Below are 20,579 nucleotides of genomic sequence, written 5' to 3'. Positions count from 1 at the left end.
GAAGTCAGACAATCTGACAGACACAGTATGATACAGTATATATAGAGAGAAACTATGTGAAAGTTGTGTAGCACCAGCTACATTACTGGGCTTACAGAACATTCACCATTGACAGGCTAAATTAATTGAATATAGAAGACTAAGGTGGGACCTGATTCATGTATTCAAAATCTTCAAAATCATTGACAGAATCAACATAAAACAATTAAAAATGGGAAAAAGCATTAAAAAAAACAGGAGGCATGGGATATAGTTATCTTAACAGCTATCTAGAATTTTAGGCACAACAAAAATAGAAACACAGAGAGAAACATATTGTATATGTCATACTTGAAGTGTGAAGATTATGGTATTATAAAATTAAATCTGAAGAAAAACAAATTCCAATTAATTAGGGATTTTCAGTATGTTATTCTTGAAGTTCACTCCCATAATGAAATTTATCATCAAATGACTACGGCCTTTGTATCAGGAGTATCTAGAGGACCATACACCAGTTGCGTTTTGCTCAAGGGAAACTCTAAGCTACACAAACGATCTTTTACTTGACTCAATAATAGAATTCATTTGACCTATTTGGCTGTTTTCAGCTCTTTCACCTCCTACTTTCAGGAGGTTGCGTATTGACTATTGAATTTCAGCTCACTGTTGAAGACAAAAGTTTTATATTAGCAATATAGTAGGGTGTTGTGAATATGAAATATGAATTAATGACACAAAAGCACAAACAATACAACATGAATCAAGCAAGAAACTGTGTTCAGAGCAAGGCAGAATAAGGCTTTTATTCAGGTTAGTAAGAACTGAAATGTTCTGTGCCATTCTAGGTCTCATAAAATGTTATATCTGTCATGTATGTCATAAAACTAGTTTTAAAACTTTAAAACTTCAGTTGTCTTCTATGGTCATCATTCCCACAAAGTCTTTGTAAAAAATCACATTTTTGTCTGGATCAACAGCAGCAGAAAGCATCTCCTCCATTTCCTCCTGTGTGAATGGCTCTCCTGGAAAAAAGAAGAGGCAAACGTCACCGCTGCTACAATGCATAATTGAACACAGCCTTTGGCTGTGTGATAGCTTTACCATTTGGTTGTCCTTAACTTTAAAATTAACCCCCTTATCAGACCCACCTTCAAAATAAGAAACAGACCTTGGAGAACCTATTTAAAACAACTCTGGCATTTATTTGGACATATCATTTCAGTGTTCTACACACTGTGGGGAAGCAATAATACATAAAAATAGAAATATGATATAGAGATACAAGTGTAGAATGTAAATCAATCTCAGGTTATAATTGTACAATGCACTAGTAAGACCTAATTTAGAATATTGTGATTATTTCTGGTCAGCATGATACAAAGAGAAGCTGTTCTCTAAAATCAGTCCAAAAAAGAGCAGCCAGGTACATTACCTGTTCAAAGTAATATGCTATCATCACAAGCTAAAAAACTGCATGTTGTCCATGCAGACTACAAGAGGATCTAATTCAAGTATTCAAGATCCTTAAAAGCATTGACAAAGTTAATTTTTTACTACTCAAGTTTATTTAGAATCATGATTGAACACAAATGGAAACCACGAAAAAGTTAATTTAAAACTAAGAAATTCCTTGCACACAGTGTTATGGGGGTATGGGACAAGCTAACCAACCATATTAGTGAAGGTGATTCCATCACCAACAGGTCTAAACTGCAAACCTTCTTAAGTTCTTATGTTTGTATGGAGTATTGAAGAAACAAGGCAGATACTTTAAAATATTAAACTGTTTAAAGAAACCGTTTAATAAGTTAAAAGTGTGCATTCCTAGGTTATGTTACCTGACGTATTATGCAGCATTAAGTTAGCATGAGGTTAGAGAATGATGTTCCATATTAAATAAATTAATATCATTAAATGTCATTTTGGGATTTTTTTTCATCTCATTCTTCTACAGTTTTGTTTTCAAAAGTGTTTATCATACTTCACAATTCACCAAATTCTTTCATCAAATGTATCTAAAAAATCTAAATGTTTGTATTCAACCCATGATTATGCAATTAAGAGAAAATAAGACACAAATTAAATTATTTTTTATAATTGCATTAAAACAAAGCTCTGTTTTATTCACAGGATATTAAGCAAATAAGTTACTGTATGAAGTTTAAGAAAAGCAGTTTGGAATTTTAAGCAACAAAGATAGAACAGTTCAATTCTTCTGTCAGCTCTGCTGTTAAAGTTACTGGATAGATAAATGCATGCGTATTTTCTCTGATTACTGTATGTCATGGAGGAAGAATAAAACATTCAAATAATGAATTAAAACCTTGTTTGCTTATCAATGAAAAAAAACAGGTGGAAAAATGCGGTGTGCTGGTAAATGTTTTATTAATAGCACTCTCTGTCTTCCAATGAAGTAGTTTTAGATAATTCTTGCAAATGTTTTCTGTTCAGAAAAGGTTGACATCATTGACAGAGTGTGATAACTTTCATTGACATTGAAAAGAGATATTCTCCAATCAGTGAAAGCATGTCACAGAGCATATGGGTTCTTACACACTCCTGTCAAGAGGTGTGTGTTGGTAAAAAATACAAGCTCCATAGCCTCAGCAACTTCTGAGCCATTGTTAGAAAATTACAGATCATAACCCATAATGATGTTTTTTTGACAACCAAGATATTGTTTGACAATTACAATTACAGACAGCTCTACAAAGACCTACACAAAGAGAGCTCCTGGATTTGCTTAATCATAGACAACTAAAAAATATATATATAGAAATGTCTAACATTTGTATACACATAAGGAAAATATTTTAAAATGTCATAAATGTTATTCATGGCAAAATGCTACAGACTAACCTCTTACCTCTAAGGCATGGTCAACTAGGGAATCACCAATTATTTTTATTATACAGTACATCCACTCACTTTGGATTTACAATTTTTAAAGACTTTGCTTTACTGGTAAGAGTCATGCACAGTAACACATAGGGATAACAAGTAAGTGGAGACATGTCCATCCAATATTCCCACCGTATACAGTCATTCATCATTTCAAAAGCTCCATAGTGCCTCACAGTGGCAAATATACATAAATATATACAGTAGTTCTTAATAGAACTATTGTACATACTTAGGGTTTGTAATAGATATCAGCCTCTGCTTGTAGCCTGGTTTAACAGCCCTCTAAACCCACAAGACACTGTTCCTACTATCTCATTCTGTTTTGCTGTAAGAGTCTATTAATCTTTACAATGAGTCTCTAATATGTTTATGATAGTTTAGCACCTACATACAGTAGATAGTTCATCTTGTTTATGTTGCTTGTTATTCTGATGGTAAACAAAATAACTTCATTATATATAGGCAGGAGGACAACGTTGTGAGCGTTTGTAGTAGGGCTGACTGTTCATCTACAGGCTTGTGAACAGCATCTGCTAGGCATCATTTAGGGAAGACCTAAAAACAGACAGACCTTTCTTCTCCAGTCTGATTTAGAAGCAAGTAATCCTTGCAGTAAGGTCGCAGTAATCCTAGTGTAGGACTGCTATATGACTGAGCTCATGAATGAGTTATTGTGAAGGAGTCTGCTGATGGACTGAGAAAGTACAGAGATGCATGCATAAACTCCCTGTTTGTACAGTACTCGAGCCTGCTTTTCAGGCTAGTCTAGGGTTAAAGTGGGTAGCTGCGTCAGCATGCGTAGTCTGCAAAGGAACAAGTAATAGGTTTATTCCATGCTGAAAAGAAAAGAGAGAAAATGAACATTTTGGGTTTGGAGCCTTCTTCAGGTGTACCATTCAATTTTGACTCCAATTATACTTCTGTTTCCACTTGAAATGACTAAATAGAGAGAGTTTACATACTGAAATGAGTTTTCTTAACACTTTTAATTTGACCCACTTTTGGAATGCCAATGTTAAAATGTGCAGTACAATATAAACAGCCAAATATATCCAAAAAAGAAAAAACATTGTCATGAGTGAAAAGTATCACTCTTCAAGAAGTTCACTTTTGCCCCAAAGTAAAGCAATAAGGTCAATAAATGTCCTGTGGGAAACTTACTGTGGGTATCCTAACCCTAACCCTAGCTGGGGTTTAAACTGAGAGAATCTGTCTCTGAAAGGCCTACATATATTACATTTGAAAATATCTCTCAAACCACAAAATATGAGCCTTAAATATACAAATTAATGCAAAAATGCTGTTAAAATTGATATTTAAATGAGCATGCTTTTCAGGCCAATCTAGGGCTAGGGTTACAAGAACCATCCAATTTTTACTCAATTGATATAGTACATACTGTATACTGTGATTTATGATTAAGACTATATAAAACTTGTGACTGGTACTCAGCATTGCATAGAAGTCAATCCTCACACTAGTTAAAATCATTAGCAAAAAAAAATTACTCTAATGAACTCTCTAATGAACCTGTTCTGAAGCTTCAGAACAAAATCAAAAGGCTGAAGACCTCAACCTTATTAGTCTTGAACAGAGATGATTACAAGTGGACCTGCCTATAGTACTCAAAATATTCAAAGGTACTGATGAAATCTGCCCAATAGAGTTCTTCAGAATGAATAGTCAAACATAAACCAGATGCTATTTGGCCCATTTGTCTATTTGTTAATTAGTAGCTAATTGATCTAGCCATTTCCTGAAATAATTCAGGTATTGGCTTTGACAACATGACTGCTTAGCTTGATATGCGTACAACCCTTTGTGGTTTCATGCGATTCCATGCAGCTTACATAACTAATTACAATGTTTTAGTAACTCAACCTTTCACACACGTGTAAAATTGCAAACAAATCCTAATCACGAAATCCGGTCTCACAACATTCAAGCTGGTGTCAAATAGAAACCTTCAATCACCCCTGTGTTACTTTAAAAAGGTCATTCGTCTTAAATAATTTTTGAATCCAGTTAGGCTCTGTGGTTGAATTACAATTAAAAGCAACATCTACAAAACAAAAACCCTTAATAAACCACAAACGAAATATTTAAGGAGGTGTTGTGGAGCACAATAACCACAAGGTGGCAAAAGAATACTTTTAAGCCATTTGGAAATCTAAGTGGCTTTGACTGTAGTACGTTTTCACAGGTAAAGTTAAGAACAATAAGGCTTCATATAAGCAAAATTACCTTCTTCAGACATGAATTTTGTGAGTTCTTCAGGATCAAGGTATCCTTTTCTATCATGATCTAAAACCTTAGGGGAAAACATAAACAAACAAGTCAAAATCTATATCAAAGAAAATTTTACATTGGCACCATCAATCAATTCTGATTTCATTTTGTGGTATGTGAATATAATCCACTAATGGGAAATCATGCCTTAACAGAGGCGGTAAAGTCTTTGCCCAGAGGGTAAAAGAAATAGTAAAAATTATATTTTGTTACTGTGTTTGGATTATATCTGACAAAGGAGAATATTAAGCAATAGAATGTCACTGAGAATACTTAAATCAAAACACTGTGTGCATTGCATGCTTTAATAGTGGTAAAGAACAAATCATCCTATTAACAAATATTCACCCTTCACATATAATTCACTATTGATGTTTTGAATGTAGCAAAGCCTAATTTTTTAATAATTTCAACTAATTATAATAATAAAGTTGAAATTAAAAAATAATACTGAATAAAGTTATCCCAGTTTAGAATGGAACCCAGGATCCCAGCTGGAACCCAGGTGTGAGGCAGCTGTGCTCACCATGCCACCATAAGGTCAAGATACATAATTCAATAAACTGAAGTATTCCCAAGAGAATGTATACCTACCTCGAAAGCTCGCAGGAGAGTATCTTCAGAAATAGGTCTGTACCTGCAGATTATAAAGAATGATGGATGTTGCTTATATTTCTCATTTGTTTTAATAATATAGAGTACTCATAGCAAATCAGTCTGAAGAAATAGCTAATATGGAATTTGTTCTCATTTTCTGTGACAAGAATATTACATTATATTATGAAAAACTATGTAAATATAATGATTTTAAAAATAATCCTATTATATTAAACACTTAATTAAGCATGATAACTGTCAGTGATTCATGCTTATAACTTAAAACTCATTGAAAGCCTCAAGGAACAAATGTCAACAACACCTCAACCTATTTACTGTCTAAGGAACTAGCTTATTAAGTCAATGGACGGACCATTATTGTCAATAATATTTATATATAATCAGGTTATAGTGAGCATGATATGTTATGAAAAAAACAATTTAATTTGTTTCTGACCTATAATTTGTTCTTAGTTCTTAAAATGAATCTGCAAAAAGCATAATTCTGCAAAATTAGTTAAGACATTTAGAGGTATATGCTGTGTAATAATTTGTACTATGCAAGGATTTTCTTTTAAAAACAATATCTCAAGCTCTCTGATTTTCCTTTCTTAGTTTATCAAACATAAACACAAAAGTTTCTGAATAAACCAGTACTGTATGTATGGAGATGGCTCAATCAGAGTAATGGAATGTTACCACATTGTAAAAATACATCTTTTCCTGGTTTTAGTTTTATATAAAAAAAAATACATTTTTAACTCTTGTATTAACTGTTGTGAGTAAAAAGTACACCTTAAAAGTTATTTTCCATAAGTAACAGGTACATTCAGATACATTAAGGGTTGTCACCATTTCATTGGTGACAACCTCCAATCTCCATCCATCCATTTTCTAACTGCTTTATCAAAATACGGGCTCACGATAGAGCCACATCCTATCCTGCAGGCAACAGGAGCAAGGACACCTGACCCTAGCCGGGATACCAGTAATTTGCAAAGCATTCACAGACACGCACAAACTCACACCATGGCCAATTTTCCCAGAAGCCAATTAACCCACCAGTATGTCTTTGGACTGTGAGAGGAAACTGGTGCGGCTGAAGGAAACCCCCGGAACTGACCCTGGGTCCCAGTGCAGAGGGTCACTAATGCTAACAACAGCACCATCGTGCCACCCCAGCCTCCAATCAGTTTTCACAAAAGGGTGTTGGTTGAAGGTGGCTTAAAAACATTTCTTGTTTTTCCACAGAGATGCTGTGCTGTTTTTATCTATAAAGCAAAAGGAACTTTTAAACATGGTAAATTAAACATTTAACTAATCAGAAGATTCTTTGTCAAAAGGGTAACATACTTCCTCTTACCATTCACCTGAATGCATATTTATAGAAGTAATTGTTTATTTTTCCAAATAAATAAACCTGATAGATGTACTGCTCCTCCTTCATTTATTTCCAAAAGTGGTTAAAAACTAGCACATTTTAACTTTCAAGAAATCTTTAATTCTAGAAACTGAAGTGACAAAAGTAGCCAGAAAAGAAAGAAACAGAGGCTTTAACAGTAGACGCATAACAATGGGTTTTTGTCCAAGAGCCCACTTTCAAGAGTGTGTTTTTCCTGGCAAACCATTCCAACAAGTTCTGGGAATTCCTAGGAAAAGAAACAGAAAAGGGTGTTGCACCTCTTTTGTGGCTTGTCGGATGTCCTCATTTTCCATTCTATCCAATTTTAGGTTTTGAACCAAATTGTATTTGACTAAATACTTCACAACTTGATAGAACTGAATTGGACTGTTGCCTGTTCGTAGATAGTTCTGTATCTTCAGATGTGTGTAAAACATATAGGTGTGTAAAGCACCAACTTGCACACTACGTTACAAATTACTGGAGCCCATATTCCTGAACATACAGTACACAAGATTTTCGGTATAGATGACACATCTGTGGGACTACAATTTCAAATACTGTTAACCGAGGTTAAATGCCATGAGAAAAGACACAGGGAGTATCAATATACAAAATTAAATGTTTACTGTGCCTCCAAAGTAACATTAAGAAAATTAGTAATTAATACTAATAAAATGAATATGCTTAAAATCAGTCCCTAAATATACACCATGTAGACCAGTAGCTTATTCTAACTACACTGCATTGTAATTCTAACAGTGTTGCAGAATATCCCTTTGCAGAGCTCCAGATTTCACTCAGACCTGGCTCTCTCTGCCACCAGTTTGCAAGTTCTCCCTGTGTCATCATGCGTTATATTTTGGTGCTCCAGTGTTCACCCACAGCATGCTGTCATACCGTCTTGGTTAACTGCAGTCTCTGAAAAGCTCAGCAATTCATTGTTTCTATTTGTGGGAGAATGGAGGAACCTCCTATCAATTGAAAAACCAAAATAGCCAGACAGGCCAAATGGTCTCCTGTGTACCTGTGCTTATGCCTCTCACATGAGTGTATGTAAGTGAATGCATATGTGTGAGCCCAAGACTAGTGGTACCAGATGGACTGGTGCCTGATCCTGGGTGTAGTTAAGTCTGGTGCCTGCTGTGTTGTGCTCCAGCCCACAGTGACCCTCTAAGGATAAAACATGTACTGAACATGGTTGGATGGACACAGTGCTACTTCATGTTAATTATTCAAAAATATCAATTTAAAGTAAATATTATTAAGATTAACACTGAATTTGAAAAATTGCCTGGTGTTAAACTATCACTGGAGCATGGTGGAAAACTTATTTTCTGACAGACACTTCTATCAAAGGTTTATAATGTACTGTATTGGGTTGTTTTATCTTAAAACAGACTACTATATTCCATTATTAAGTGTGGACAGCTAACATATACTGATGTACAAAAGCAATACAACACACAGGTGTAACTGTTTTAATTAAATATATTTAACATACAGCTGATATTAAACACTATCACATCAAACATGAAAAAACCCATGAAATAATCCTAATAAGTATTCAGTGTGAACACTGCAGTGTATTGTCATAATGAAAACATTACAAATCTAGTGTCAGTACCTCTCTGAGCATTGACCTAACGCTGGGTGCACTGATAACACAGACATGATAAGCCTCTGAATAGACTGCTGTGATACAGTATGTTGTGCCATTTTCCTGTATAGCCTTCAGCCACGTGGCGAGTAATGGATGGTCACAGTTGTTTCCCATTGGTTGCACTGGCAAACAAATCCTCATCATTGTTTTATTGCAGCTGTGCCATTGTAGCCACAGTACTGTGTTGCCCTGTACTATCATGCTGGAATCTCAACACTTCCAGTTTATTTTATACAAAAACTATTGGCTCAAGGACTTTGTTAACCTGGCTGTCACTGAGCTGTTACATTAGATCAGCTTCAATCTGAACCAAAGGCATTTTTGTGTTAAAGATGATTTCCTTCCTTCCCATCACACTTCCACCTCCCCACCAGTTGACGTGAGCTGCACAACAGTCAACATAGCACTCACTAAGACATCTCCACACGTTATTTGCCTTCTTTCATGTCTGTCAAGGGCAAAATGGCATTCTACAGTGAATAAAACACACCAACACCAAATCTGTTCTCTAGCTCATAGAATACAGTGATTTTATCACTCTGCTGTCAACATTTCTCCCGAACAGCCTCCAAGCATGCTGATAATTTTCACACAGATGGCGAGCAATCATTTTTTTTTGCTGCAGTGTGGGTTATTTCTTTTTGGAACAGATCCTGCTGTAGCCACTGCTGATTGAAAACAATTGCACAGGTGTATCAGATATAACAGTCCAGGGCAATTGTTCCAGGTCAGGACTCTCTGTTTTCCAGGATGTAGTCCAGACCTGGTTTTTCAGCGCTAGTCTGTAAACAAATGCTGATGACACCATCCACATATTTGGAAGGGGTGGGGGGAGAAGGGTTATAGTTGGGCTTAACAAAACAATGGGGGGCATATTTACACTCATGGGTACAATCTCCATGATTTTTACTGGTTTACCAGCCACCAGAAACCATCTCCCCACTATAGTTGTCACAACTGTTGAAGTAGTTTAACTCGCTCTCTCGGCAACTTCTCTCACTGACAGATTGCCTTCACTCATGCCAACAGCAACCAGGGGATATTCATTACTCAAGTGGTATATGCCTCACTCTCTGTACTTGAGTTAATTAATATCACGTCTTTCTGGATAGCTGTTTAGACAGATTTTTAATAATCTAATTTTGGTATCCTGAACTAAACCGAAATTCCAAATTATGAGCAACTAGTGTTTCTATGAATAAATTTGACTTGAGCTCAGTATTCTGTTGTCTCAAGGAAAAATACATCCCACTTCATTAAAATACATTAAAAATGTACATATTTAATTATATATATTAAATTAGCTAAAATGAAATGTGTTCCCATTGAGGTACTGATGCAAAACATTTTAATTGTGTATCAGTATACATCATGGATAGCAGCACTACCACCTAGCTGCTGGAAGAGGCGTTAGTGGGGCCAGCAGGGGGCGCTCACCCTGCAGTCCATGTGGGTCCTAATGCCCCAGTATACTGACGGGGACACTATACTGTAAACAGGTGCTGTCCTTCGGATGAGACATAAAACCGAGGTCCTGACTCTCTGTGGTCATTAAAAATCCCAGGGTGTTTCTCGAAAAGAGTAGGGGTGTAACCCTGGTGTCCTGGCCAAATTTCCCATTGGCCCTTACCAATCATGGCCTCCTAATAATCCCCCTCTATGAATTGGCTACATTACTCTGCTCTCCTCCCCACTGATAGCTGATATGTGGTGAGCGTTCTGGTGCACTATGGCTGCTGTCGCATCATCCAGGTGGATGCTGCACATTGGTGGTGGTGGAGGGGAGTCCCCATTACCTGTAAAGCGCTTTGAGTGGAGTGTCCAGAAAAGCGCTATATAAGTGTAAGCAATTATTAATTATTATTATTATTATTATTTGATCAGATCTCAGAAGCTAAGCCACGCTTGGCCTGGTCAGTACTGTAATGGGACACCTTCAAGGAAAACCAGGTTGATGCTGTAAATGGTGCTGGTGGTTGACTAGGTGACATTCTTCCCTCTGGAACCATCCAGTACAGTGATAAGAGATATTGTGCTGTTGAAAGTGAATTCCTTCAGAAGAGCTGTTAAACCACCGTCCTGTCTGCTGACTTATTAAAGACCCCATGGGGACTGTTTGAACAAATGTTTACCGTGGTTTTGTGGCTAAATTCAACTCTGGTCTTACACAAACTGATTTAAGTTCACCCTTAATTCACTGGTGCCTCAGCCGGCAATTTCTCACTTCTCAACCTGATCTGTTGTGTAGTGGGGTCTGTATATGCGTAATGGCTGTAATATATCACCAGGTGGATGCTGCAATTCGGTGGTAAATGAGGTGGGTCCCCTTCTATAACTACTCGGTATAATCTCTTTGGGAGCCTTTGGGATGAAATAATACCATGCCATATGAATGTAAAAATGATTAATTTTACAATTATAATATTGTATAATATACATATATGTTAATGTACTACTTTTCAGTGTATCTCTGTACCATATGTATGGTACAGAGATATTACTTACCTTATTGGTCACGAGGCTGACAAAACACATTTTAGTAATTTGTTTGGCTAAAATTATCCAACCTTTTAAAACTGTTTTAATACAGCTACAAGAAAGGTGCATATACTGGGATGATAGAACAATAAATATGTATTGATTTATGTATGGTTATTTTTTCATGTAATAAAGTTATTGAAGAACCGTATATGGTGCAATCTGATTTTAAAGCACATTAAAGATAAAAAAATAAGCTTTATTGTCACAGGAAGTAATATTATTTTCTAAGAAACAATGTGATGCTCTTTGGCAATTACACTGCTTGGCATATTATCAGAAATCAGCTAGCAAGTGTCCAAGCCATATGGACATTCAAAATGTCTTACAGTAACAGGATTTTTATTAAAAGAGCTACATATATAGAGCTTCCTTTTCATATAGAAATTATATTATTGACCTTATTCAATGCAAAAATAGAAAAGATAATTTTTTTTTTAATTGTGAGTTGTCTAAAAATATGCAATTGTATGATTTTATTATTTGATGGCTGCAGCACTATAAGGGGGTATTCAATTTCAAATGCAACCAGATGTTTGACACTGGGTATTTGGAACATCATGGGAAAATTTAAAATTACACAATTTAAGAATAAGGAAAATTAATTTATTACAAATATATTTAGGGTGTTTGTTTTAACAAAAACAGACACACAACTAACAATGTTGCAAATTAAACATTGTTATTTGACACTATGTTTACTGTTTAGAGATACTATCATTTCTTATGCTTACTGTTTTTAGGAAATATAACCTGTTGATCACCTTTCTAATGCCAAGCTGTTTACAAAAACAAATACTTGTGTGCAAAGGAAGGGTGGGAACCCCAGCTTAAAATGCTTACTTTCAAGAAATTACAGTGTTACCGCTGTTTTCGAATTTGTCAATGTCACCTGGAAACCCTAAAGAGATGTGCCCAGTGGAAAACTAGACAGACTATTTTTCACTAAGTTAAATCTAAGACATGAAAATCAAATAAAAAAGTGATCCACCAATTCTAGTAGTCCAAAGTTTTGTTTTCTATCTAAATTCACAGGAAGGAAACTTCTTAAACAACTTTACTATAGATTTACTTACATACTGTATACTGTATTGTGATATTTTGTGATAGTACTCACTTCTGTGTAATAACCCAACATTATTTTTTCCACAGGCAACACTAATTAAAGTGCACCTCACACTGGGTTCTGTCAAATCTTTCATCAATTTGCCTGTTTCCATTTTTTTTAAGTACATTTAAGGTCATCTCTTTTTTACACGGAGTGCTCTGGTTTCAATGCTCTGGAGTCAGACGCATATACTGTACCACCTAAAAAACTGAGATTATTTTCAGCTCCAAATGAAAGTAGCAGGGTAGAGTTTCCACCTGATGACTCTGTGACTTTGTTTATGCCACTGGCAATAATGTGCCGTAACAATGAGGTGGTTCAATGGAGAAATATACTATTCAAATTAATTACTATTCAGTTATACTAGATACAAATTATACTATTCAATACTAATTCATAATCATCTATTCAAAACATACTTTAATTATCATTATTTTAACTTTATTCCCATTTCTTTACATGTAAAAGCTTACTACTCTTTCCCAATGTCACAAAATCGCTCAGTATTATGCATTTTTACCTTAAGAGTACTAATCTGTCAAATGAAGATGCTATTATGTATTTATGATAATAGCCCACTTAACTTTGTACATTAGGTAAAATGACAAAATCCTAAAGCTGAAAAATGTTTAACTTTATGCACAGCACAGCAATGATCAAGGGAATGCAAATGTCTGATAACCACTCATACTTGTTAATTCTTCCCATCACTTTATATCTTACAGCCAGGATTCTGGATTCTGAACCTATTTTTTTGCTTTTTGCTCACTTTGCTTTTGTAACACTTGAAAAAATTCCTAAAATGTTTTGTAAAATTCAGTATTTATGTATAGAAATTACATATAATTACATATATTGTATATAATTACAAATATATTAATATAATTCATCTTAATAATGGTTTTAAACATTCCTTATTTAGAGGGCAATGAGTAAATTTAGTGAAATTGGCACTAGTATAGAAAATGACTGCCTATTGCATTTTAAAGGTTGATGTAAAAAATGCAAAACCCTATATAAATGCATGCTGTGTACTACAGTATGTAACAGTTGTGCCTATATTTTGTGCCCAGTATTTATAAATATTGAAGCAATTCCCTAGCGGTGTAGGTGAATGTAGAAGGAGATACAGCAGCACTGGCGTGCAGGCTCACTGGGATATAATGTCCTTAAAGATTACAGGTGAGTATACTATTCACAGAGAGGGGCAGAGTGTAGGAAAAGTGCATTGCTTTTGCTAACACTGCAGGAGGCAGAGACAGTCCTCTTTGTAGAGCTACTTCATTCACTGCCCCAGTCTCCTGTCTACAGCAATATTTGATTCAAATGAATCAGGTGAACAAAGTCTTTTATATCAATTCAGTGAATTGTGATGTCAATTGAATGACTTCATTTACTAAACGAATCAAACTGCCTTTGACCCAATGTAACTACTTAATAGATGGCACATTAACAATAATCGCAGCCCTGCAAATGTGTCACCTTAATTTAGTGTGTTTTTAGTGGTCTATCATTAAACCTCATGGGCAGAATCCCTTAGGGTTTCTAAGATCTTTCAATGGTCCCCTCTCAGGGAAGTCTGCATGGTCTTCTGTTTCTGTTTTCTTCTCTTAGGTTTTGACTCACTCATTATTTTCATCATTCACTTCTTTTTAGGCACTGGAGTTTTCAAACAGGTTTACACTTTGGTGCCCAATCATAGTCATTTCAACACTTCACTAATCATTATTTCTTAACAGAAACTTAATCTAGTCACAAAGTCACTATTCCTTTGCACCCTCAACTCTCCATTATTTGTATTCCCAATTTCATGCTATTCACAACTCCCCATCATACTTCATCCCTATCCCTAAGTGCCCAAAGCTCCAGCTGTGCTACCTAAATGATCTTATCTGTAGGGAAATGCCTGGATGCCCTGCCAAGATCTTTTAACTGAAAGGACCCCACCCAATCCCATAGAAAACTGGACAAAGCTTCCAATAATTTGTATGGTGAACTTCAGGCATCGGCTCATTCTGGGTGTATAAACTGCTATTGTTTCACCCCTTATGCCTTTCATTTGAGTATGTGTTCTGTATAATACTTCTTTTGCTGTTTTGTGAAATGAGCAGCTCCTGAAAAGACTTCCAAAGATGACAACAAGGAAGCAAATCTGTGCAAAATCTTCAGGAGCCCCGCTGTAGAAGCATCTATTTAAACCTGCCCCTGGGACTCCAAGAGAGGTTGTGAACATGTTGTTACTGTTTTATGAATTACCCCCATACAAATCTCATACAATTATTACCCACATACAATTCCATATTACTATATCCAATTTTAAAAAGCAAATAGAAAGGCAGTATTGCATAACAAGGGAAAACAATCTAGCAAAACATGACAAACAACAACCATATATTTGCTCACCTCCGCTCCATTAGCACTTTTGTCATCGTTGGCAGGAATTTCTCAAACCGAATGTATCCTGTAGGTTCTTCCTCCTCTACCTATAGAAAATATAAAAGACTTTATATTCCCAGTCTATTCTAGTCACTCACGACTGAAGGGGTGGAAGGCAATCTTATAAATTAAGGGATCATGGATGCTTTAGTTACGTAAGCAGGTTCTATGAACCAAGGAGGATGTTAAGACTGTTTGTCAGTGCGTTTTTTACTTGCTTTTGTTTTCACTGAAGACCTGCTTTGTTATAGTTGTTAGAGCTATGGACATGAGACTATTTTGTAACTTTATGAGTTAATGAATTTCTGCATGTTGTCCTTATACTTCCAGAATATCTTTTAAAGTTTTCTAAAAAAGGAAATTAAATCTGGATAAAAAACAACATGGTAATGAATAAGGGAAATTAATGTCTGAATACTAAGAAAAATGCATATTTCAGGCATACCAGTAATAAATACAAGGTTTAGGCAATAGCATAATAGAATTACATGACATTTTAATATAAGAATATCCAACAAGCATAATAAAACTAAAGATTCTTCACTGTGTGAATAGTGTACATAGAGACCAAGGTTAAAAATGAAATAAAAAGACCATTAACTATTACAACAGTTATGTCTATTCATAAAATGTAGCATTTTTTTAACAGTGTTCTTTATGTCTCTGATCAGGCATTACTTTAGGTTGTGGTGAAAATTCCAATTTATCTGGAGCATCTTGATAGTTAATGGGATAAACTGTTGAATAACATGAAAACCGTCTTACTTCTGCTATTATATCATGCAGTTCCCCTTCTGTAGGAAAGCAGCCAAGTGAGCGTATAATCGTACCAACCTCCCTTTATAAGGAATAACAGAGACATACACATAAGACTGCAAGAACCGAACAGAGGCTACGAAACTGCAGAGTGCAAATGCACGAGAAAAGCATGCAGAACCATAAAAATGTGAAACATACTGTCTGTTATTCTAAAAAAAAAAAAATAGAATCAGCAAGGGAATCACTTCTATACAGCCTTCAAATGGAGAAGGCACCAAACCCATGAGGCGTCATTCTATGGAAACAGCCTGCGGCTAAATCATACAGTATATGCATGACTGCTAAGTTTTAATGAACTTTAATTATCAAAACAATTCGGCTATTCAGTGCTTGGATGTTACAATATGCTGGGAAATGTGTTGTTTTATCTTTACTAACCAACACAAACAGTGGAAAGACATACTGTACTGTAACAGGAGTTGCAAGATAGTGCAGACAGAGAAACCCAACCTGAACAGTGGAAGGTGGGAGGAAACCAGAACACTCTGCAAAACACCAAGTGCCCACGGAGGAACCATGCAAACTCCACACAGACAGATGCTCCCAAATTAAATTCAACTCAGGACCTTGGAGCAACAAAGCAGTACTGCTAACCACCATGCTGTGTATGTGAGCGAAAATAATTGTTTTATCTTTACTAACCAATACCAGCAGTGGGAAGACATAATGTAACAGTGGTTGCAAGACCACTTCTGAATTGCCCTACTGTTCATACATATGAAAAACTCAGTATAATTTCAAAACCAATGGAATAATTTAAAATGTGCAATGGATGCAAAGCAGACAATACATTTATTTTTTAAGAAACAATATTTAAAGAAAATATTAAATACTAGCAAACATTATTTGTTAGTTTTGTTACACAAAATGGGTGTTCTCCAAAGCGTTTTGAATAAGAATTTCACACAAGATTGTTTAAGTACTGGTTAACATATGAGGTTTCCAAAAACACTCATTTTAAAATTATATTGCATTTAGATTATGCTAAATTAATTCATGAAAAACATTAGATCTGTTTAAACCTCTACATCTGCTCTACGTAAACAAAATATTACAAATCTCTGAATTATGTTTCCTACAAAAAACAGGATACATTGCGATTTTACTACCTGCATTCTGATTAAAATGTATCATACACCAATGCAATGAAGTATACTGTACCTGTTCAATTATTCTTATAAAATGAACACCAACATATTTCATTTAAAATGACATCAAACAAAATGTCACAATGTGTATAATTACAAGTGATAACGATACTGAAAACGTATCCTTATACTATATAAATTCTATATAAATTCAAAAAATGTTTTTCGTTATCGTGATAGCGGTCACACCCTTGCCGGTGTTAAATCACCCATTGGTTGAAAAGCGCAGGTGAGTAACAAGTGAGGTACAGTACTACAGTACGTTGATACCGATTTATTAACGTCTAGTTAAAATCGATTGAGCGTTGAATACTGCACCTAAAACGCTCCCGTGCTTTGTGACATTTCCATCATAGATACGGTATGTCCCCCACCTCTTACAAATGTGCATACTGTATGTGAAAGCTTTATGTAAAAAAAAGCTCAAATCATTTGCTTGTTAATGAAATTTTATATGCACCAAAAATGTTAACTAACAGCAAAAGATGTATGTGGTTTAAAGCCTGTTCTATTCCCACGAGCAGGCTGACTGTTTCATAACATTATTTAATAAAACAGACTAGATTTATGTTAGAGCAAACTTCCCAGAAAGGCTGAAGCTATGTAACCCCCTGCTTTGGAAAAAGCTTGGTGTGGCGATACCCATTTGTCATTACAAAATACTTTGTTTTATAACAAATATTCATCACGTTTAACTAAACGTAAACATGACGTTTAAAGATAAAACCTATGTTGTATCTGCCTTTGCCGCTCTGAGATCTATGGGTTCTTTCCATTGAAAAATTAGAAAAGCAATTCGCGAAATGCATCGTTTATCTGTTGCCCAAACCTCACATCCACCGTCTTGTTGGACTCGTGGTCAAACACGTCAAAAGCGCCGCTGATCTTTTTCTGAACAGCAGCAAGTATTGCGTCTAAAAGGCAAAAATAAAATGTGCCAACAAGCTTTAATTTGAAGTAGTCTCAGTTCTACCTGCAGTACAAAACCTTCAAAGTCCAATAATACATACCAAAATGACTACAGTTATGTGAAGAGGAGTCATTTTAAATAATAAACTACTTTTGTTTAAACAATGCAGACTACAGTAGTCAAAAAGCAAAACGACTGAAGGAATCGTAAGATTTACGTCTGTAATCATATGGTTTAATCATATGGCTGGTTGTTCATCTCATTTCATCGCGAAATAGAACCTAATCGAACTTTCTATTAAATTAACAACACTGTACATGTGACTAATTATTGCTACTGCTTTCTACTGATAGACCCTCAACAGTTTGAAAGTTGAGTGTGGGGTAGACAATAAAACATAATCGTTTTTACGTTCCTTCTAATGTGCCTGTCAAAACAATCGTCTGATCAGTAAAAATAGGTACAGTACTCAGAACGGTTTGCTCAGTAAAACTAAGTACACTACTAAACAAGATTTTACTTAGTGAAGTTTGCAGGTAACGTTTATGTGAATCTGCATGACCTACGTTATCATGTCTTTCGCAGACACTTATTTGTACATTTATAAAATTAATCAAAAATGTATTTTTCGGAGAAGGTCAAACATGCTACATGCTTGAAAGTATTTTATAACAAAAAACTAAAGATCGGTAGTGGTGCTACAATACCTGCGGTATCCTTGTCTTCCGCCATGTTTCACTGCTCTTCCAGTTGCTAGGAGACCTAATGCTATCCCAACTCCCCTCAAGACTTCAGTTGTAGCAACTTTACTTTTGGATCCTTAAAACATGCTCTATGCAATTAGTAAACTGTACGGTACATTGGCATCTGCAATAACAATAAAAAAAGTTTTCCAGGATATGTATCTAAATACGTTCTACTGAAAGTTAAAATAATGTATCAATACGAATGTAAATATGGTGCACGACTGATTTCTTCAAAAATTGAGAAATTTAAACAATGATACCAACGAAGGTATTTATAATTTCCAACACGACGTTTTAGTAAAGGAAATTAATTCTAAACAGTATATTTCTTCGAAAGAAAATATGTCTGCTGTTCAAATTTATGAGGACAAATTAATTGAACTATGTAAATAAAATAATCACCTTATTTAAATATGTTAGCAATTGATATTTTAAGATACATTCATAAATTCAGTTAAATAGTTTTTGATGTACATTTGGGCTAATGTTGTTAGAATATGGAATATTTCCCCATTGAATGACAACTGTAGGACAAAATTCACAAATACTTTTTAATTCATATTTTAAGCTGCCTTGTGTGGCAATGTATTGATTTTCTGATACTTATTTATACTTGAAATGTCACATAAACACTTGTCTGTTGTGACAATTTACCAGTTTCCAGTTACCAGTATTGGTTTGTCTCTTTGAATGCATCAAACAGAAACTACACAAACATTAAAGTTTCTGATAAATTTGCATTCTAGTTTAATGAAATGTGCAACACTGACCCACACATTGTGTAAATCATATACTTTTCTGTTCTACTCAAGACGTTTTTCACTTCAGTAACTAAACTTATTTTAGTTGACTTTGAAGGGATTTGGATATGTTAGCAAATACTGTATAATGTCTGTACACCTTCATATGAAAATGTTCATGGTAGTATTCCATTATTCAATGTTTGAAGTGAAACAGTTGTATGGTGTGTTGAGGTGGTGCTGGGGCCATTGGTTCAGTTCCTTGGGTGCTATCTGTGTGGAGTTTGTATGTTCTCCCTGTGTTCAAATGAGTTTCCTTTAAGTTCTCCAGTTTCATCCCACAGTCCAAAGACATACTGGGAGGTTAATTGGCTTCAGGGAGAATGGACTCTGTTGTTGTAAGTGTGTGTTTGTTTGTATCTATGATTCATCCTATAATTGACTTCTGTCCAGTCCAGGGTGTACCCTACCTTTCCCTGTTGCTTGTCAGGATGGGCTCCAGCCCCCCCACACAACCCTGAAGTGGATGAAGTGTTTGGTTGTCTGTGTTTCTCTAAAAGCCCATTGGCAATACTAAGAACAAACCTCTCAAGTATGAAATCCCCTTGAGCTCAGTCCCTGTACAGAGATAATTCAGTGCAGCCAAAGAAACCCAACCTGAATGGTGGAAGGTGGGAGGAAACAAGAACACTCTGCAAAACTCCAAGTGCACACGGAGGAACCATGCAAACTCCACACAGACAGATGCTCCCAAATGGAATTCAACTCAGAACCTTGGAGTAACGAAGCAGTACTGCTAACCACCATGTTATGTATGTGAGTGAAAATAATAGAAAATATCATCTTCTTGTAAGCAAGTTGTTATCTGTCAACATAATTTGACAACGTTTCTTTGCCTCATCTGATGAAGTATATATGGACCACTAAAATGCAGACAAGCGGAGGATTGGGGAGCACTGCTTGTTCCCCCAAAACTATTACGCTGCATTATGCAGAATAACACGCGCAAATGGTCTTCTCGTGTTTTTTTTTTATTTGTTATTGTACATTGCATAGCTACAACATTGCACTATTTCTTTCTTTTCTGTACATTGCGAAATACATGTGGCCCTTGGTGAAATTCGCTTAGAATATGTTGTGCTTCACAGAAACATCAAGGAACAATCGCACTTTCCTAATATCTCTGCTCTGCAAAAAAAAAAAATGTAGAATTTAAAATACTTTCGGCTTTTTATCTTGGATCACTTTGCACACGATCGTGCATTCTTACTGGACCATGCACTGATATTAGAAAAGC

General features: G+C 35.4%; 1 protein-coding gene across 1 annotated transcript; it reads right to left on the bottom strand.

Moving 5' to 3' along the window:
- Positions 1 to 759: 759 nt before the first annotated feature.
- On the bottom strand, positions 760 to 18,646 carry efcab2 (EF-hand calcium binding domain 2). The gene is made up of 7 exons (XM_006626042.3): positions 18,504 to 18,646; positions 17,716 to 17,800; positions 15,685 to 15,757; positions 14,887 to 14,966; positions 5,770 to 5,812; positions 5,131 to 5,197; positions 760 to 1,004 (listed from the first exon to the last, which is right to left on the bottom strand). Exons 1-7 carry the CDS (start codon positions 18,526 to 18,528, stop codon positions 889 to 891), a joined length of 489 nt encoding a protein of 162 aa, XP_006626105.1. The 5' UTR covers positions 18,529 to 18,646; the 3' UTR covers positions 760 to 888.
- Positions 18,647 to 20,579: the final 1,933 nt, after the last annotated feature.

The sequence above is a fragment of the Lepisosteus oculatus genome, chromosome 2, assembly GCF_040954835.1.
Source record: "Lepisosteus oculatus isolate fLepOcu1 chromosome 2, fLepOcu1.hap2, whole genome shotgun sequence".
NCBI classification, from domain to species: Eukaryota; Metazoa; Chordata; class Actinopteri; order Semionotiformes; family Lepisosteidae; genus Lepisosteus; species Lepisosteus oculatus.
Note: the sequence above shows the minus strand (reverse complement) of the source record. Positions and strands in the feature narration are given on the sequence as shown.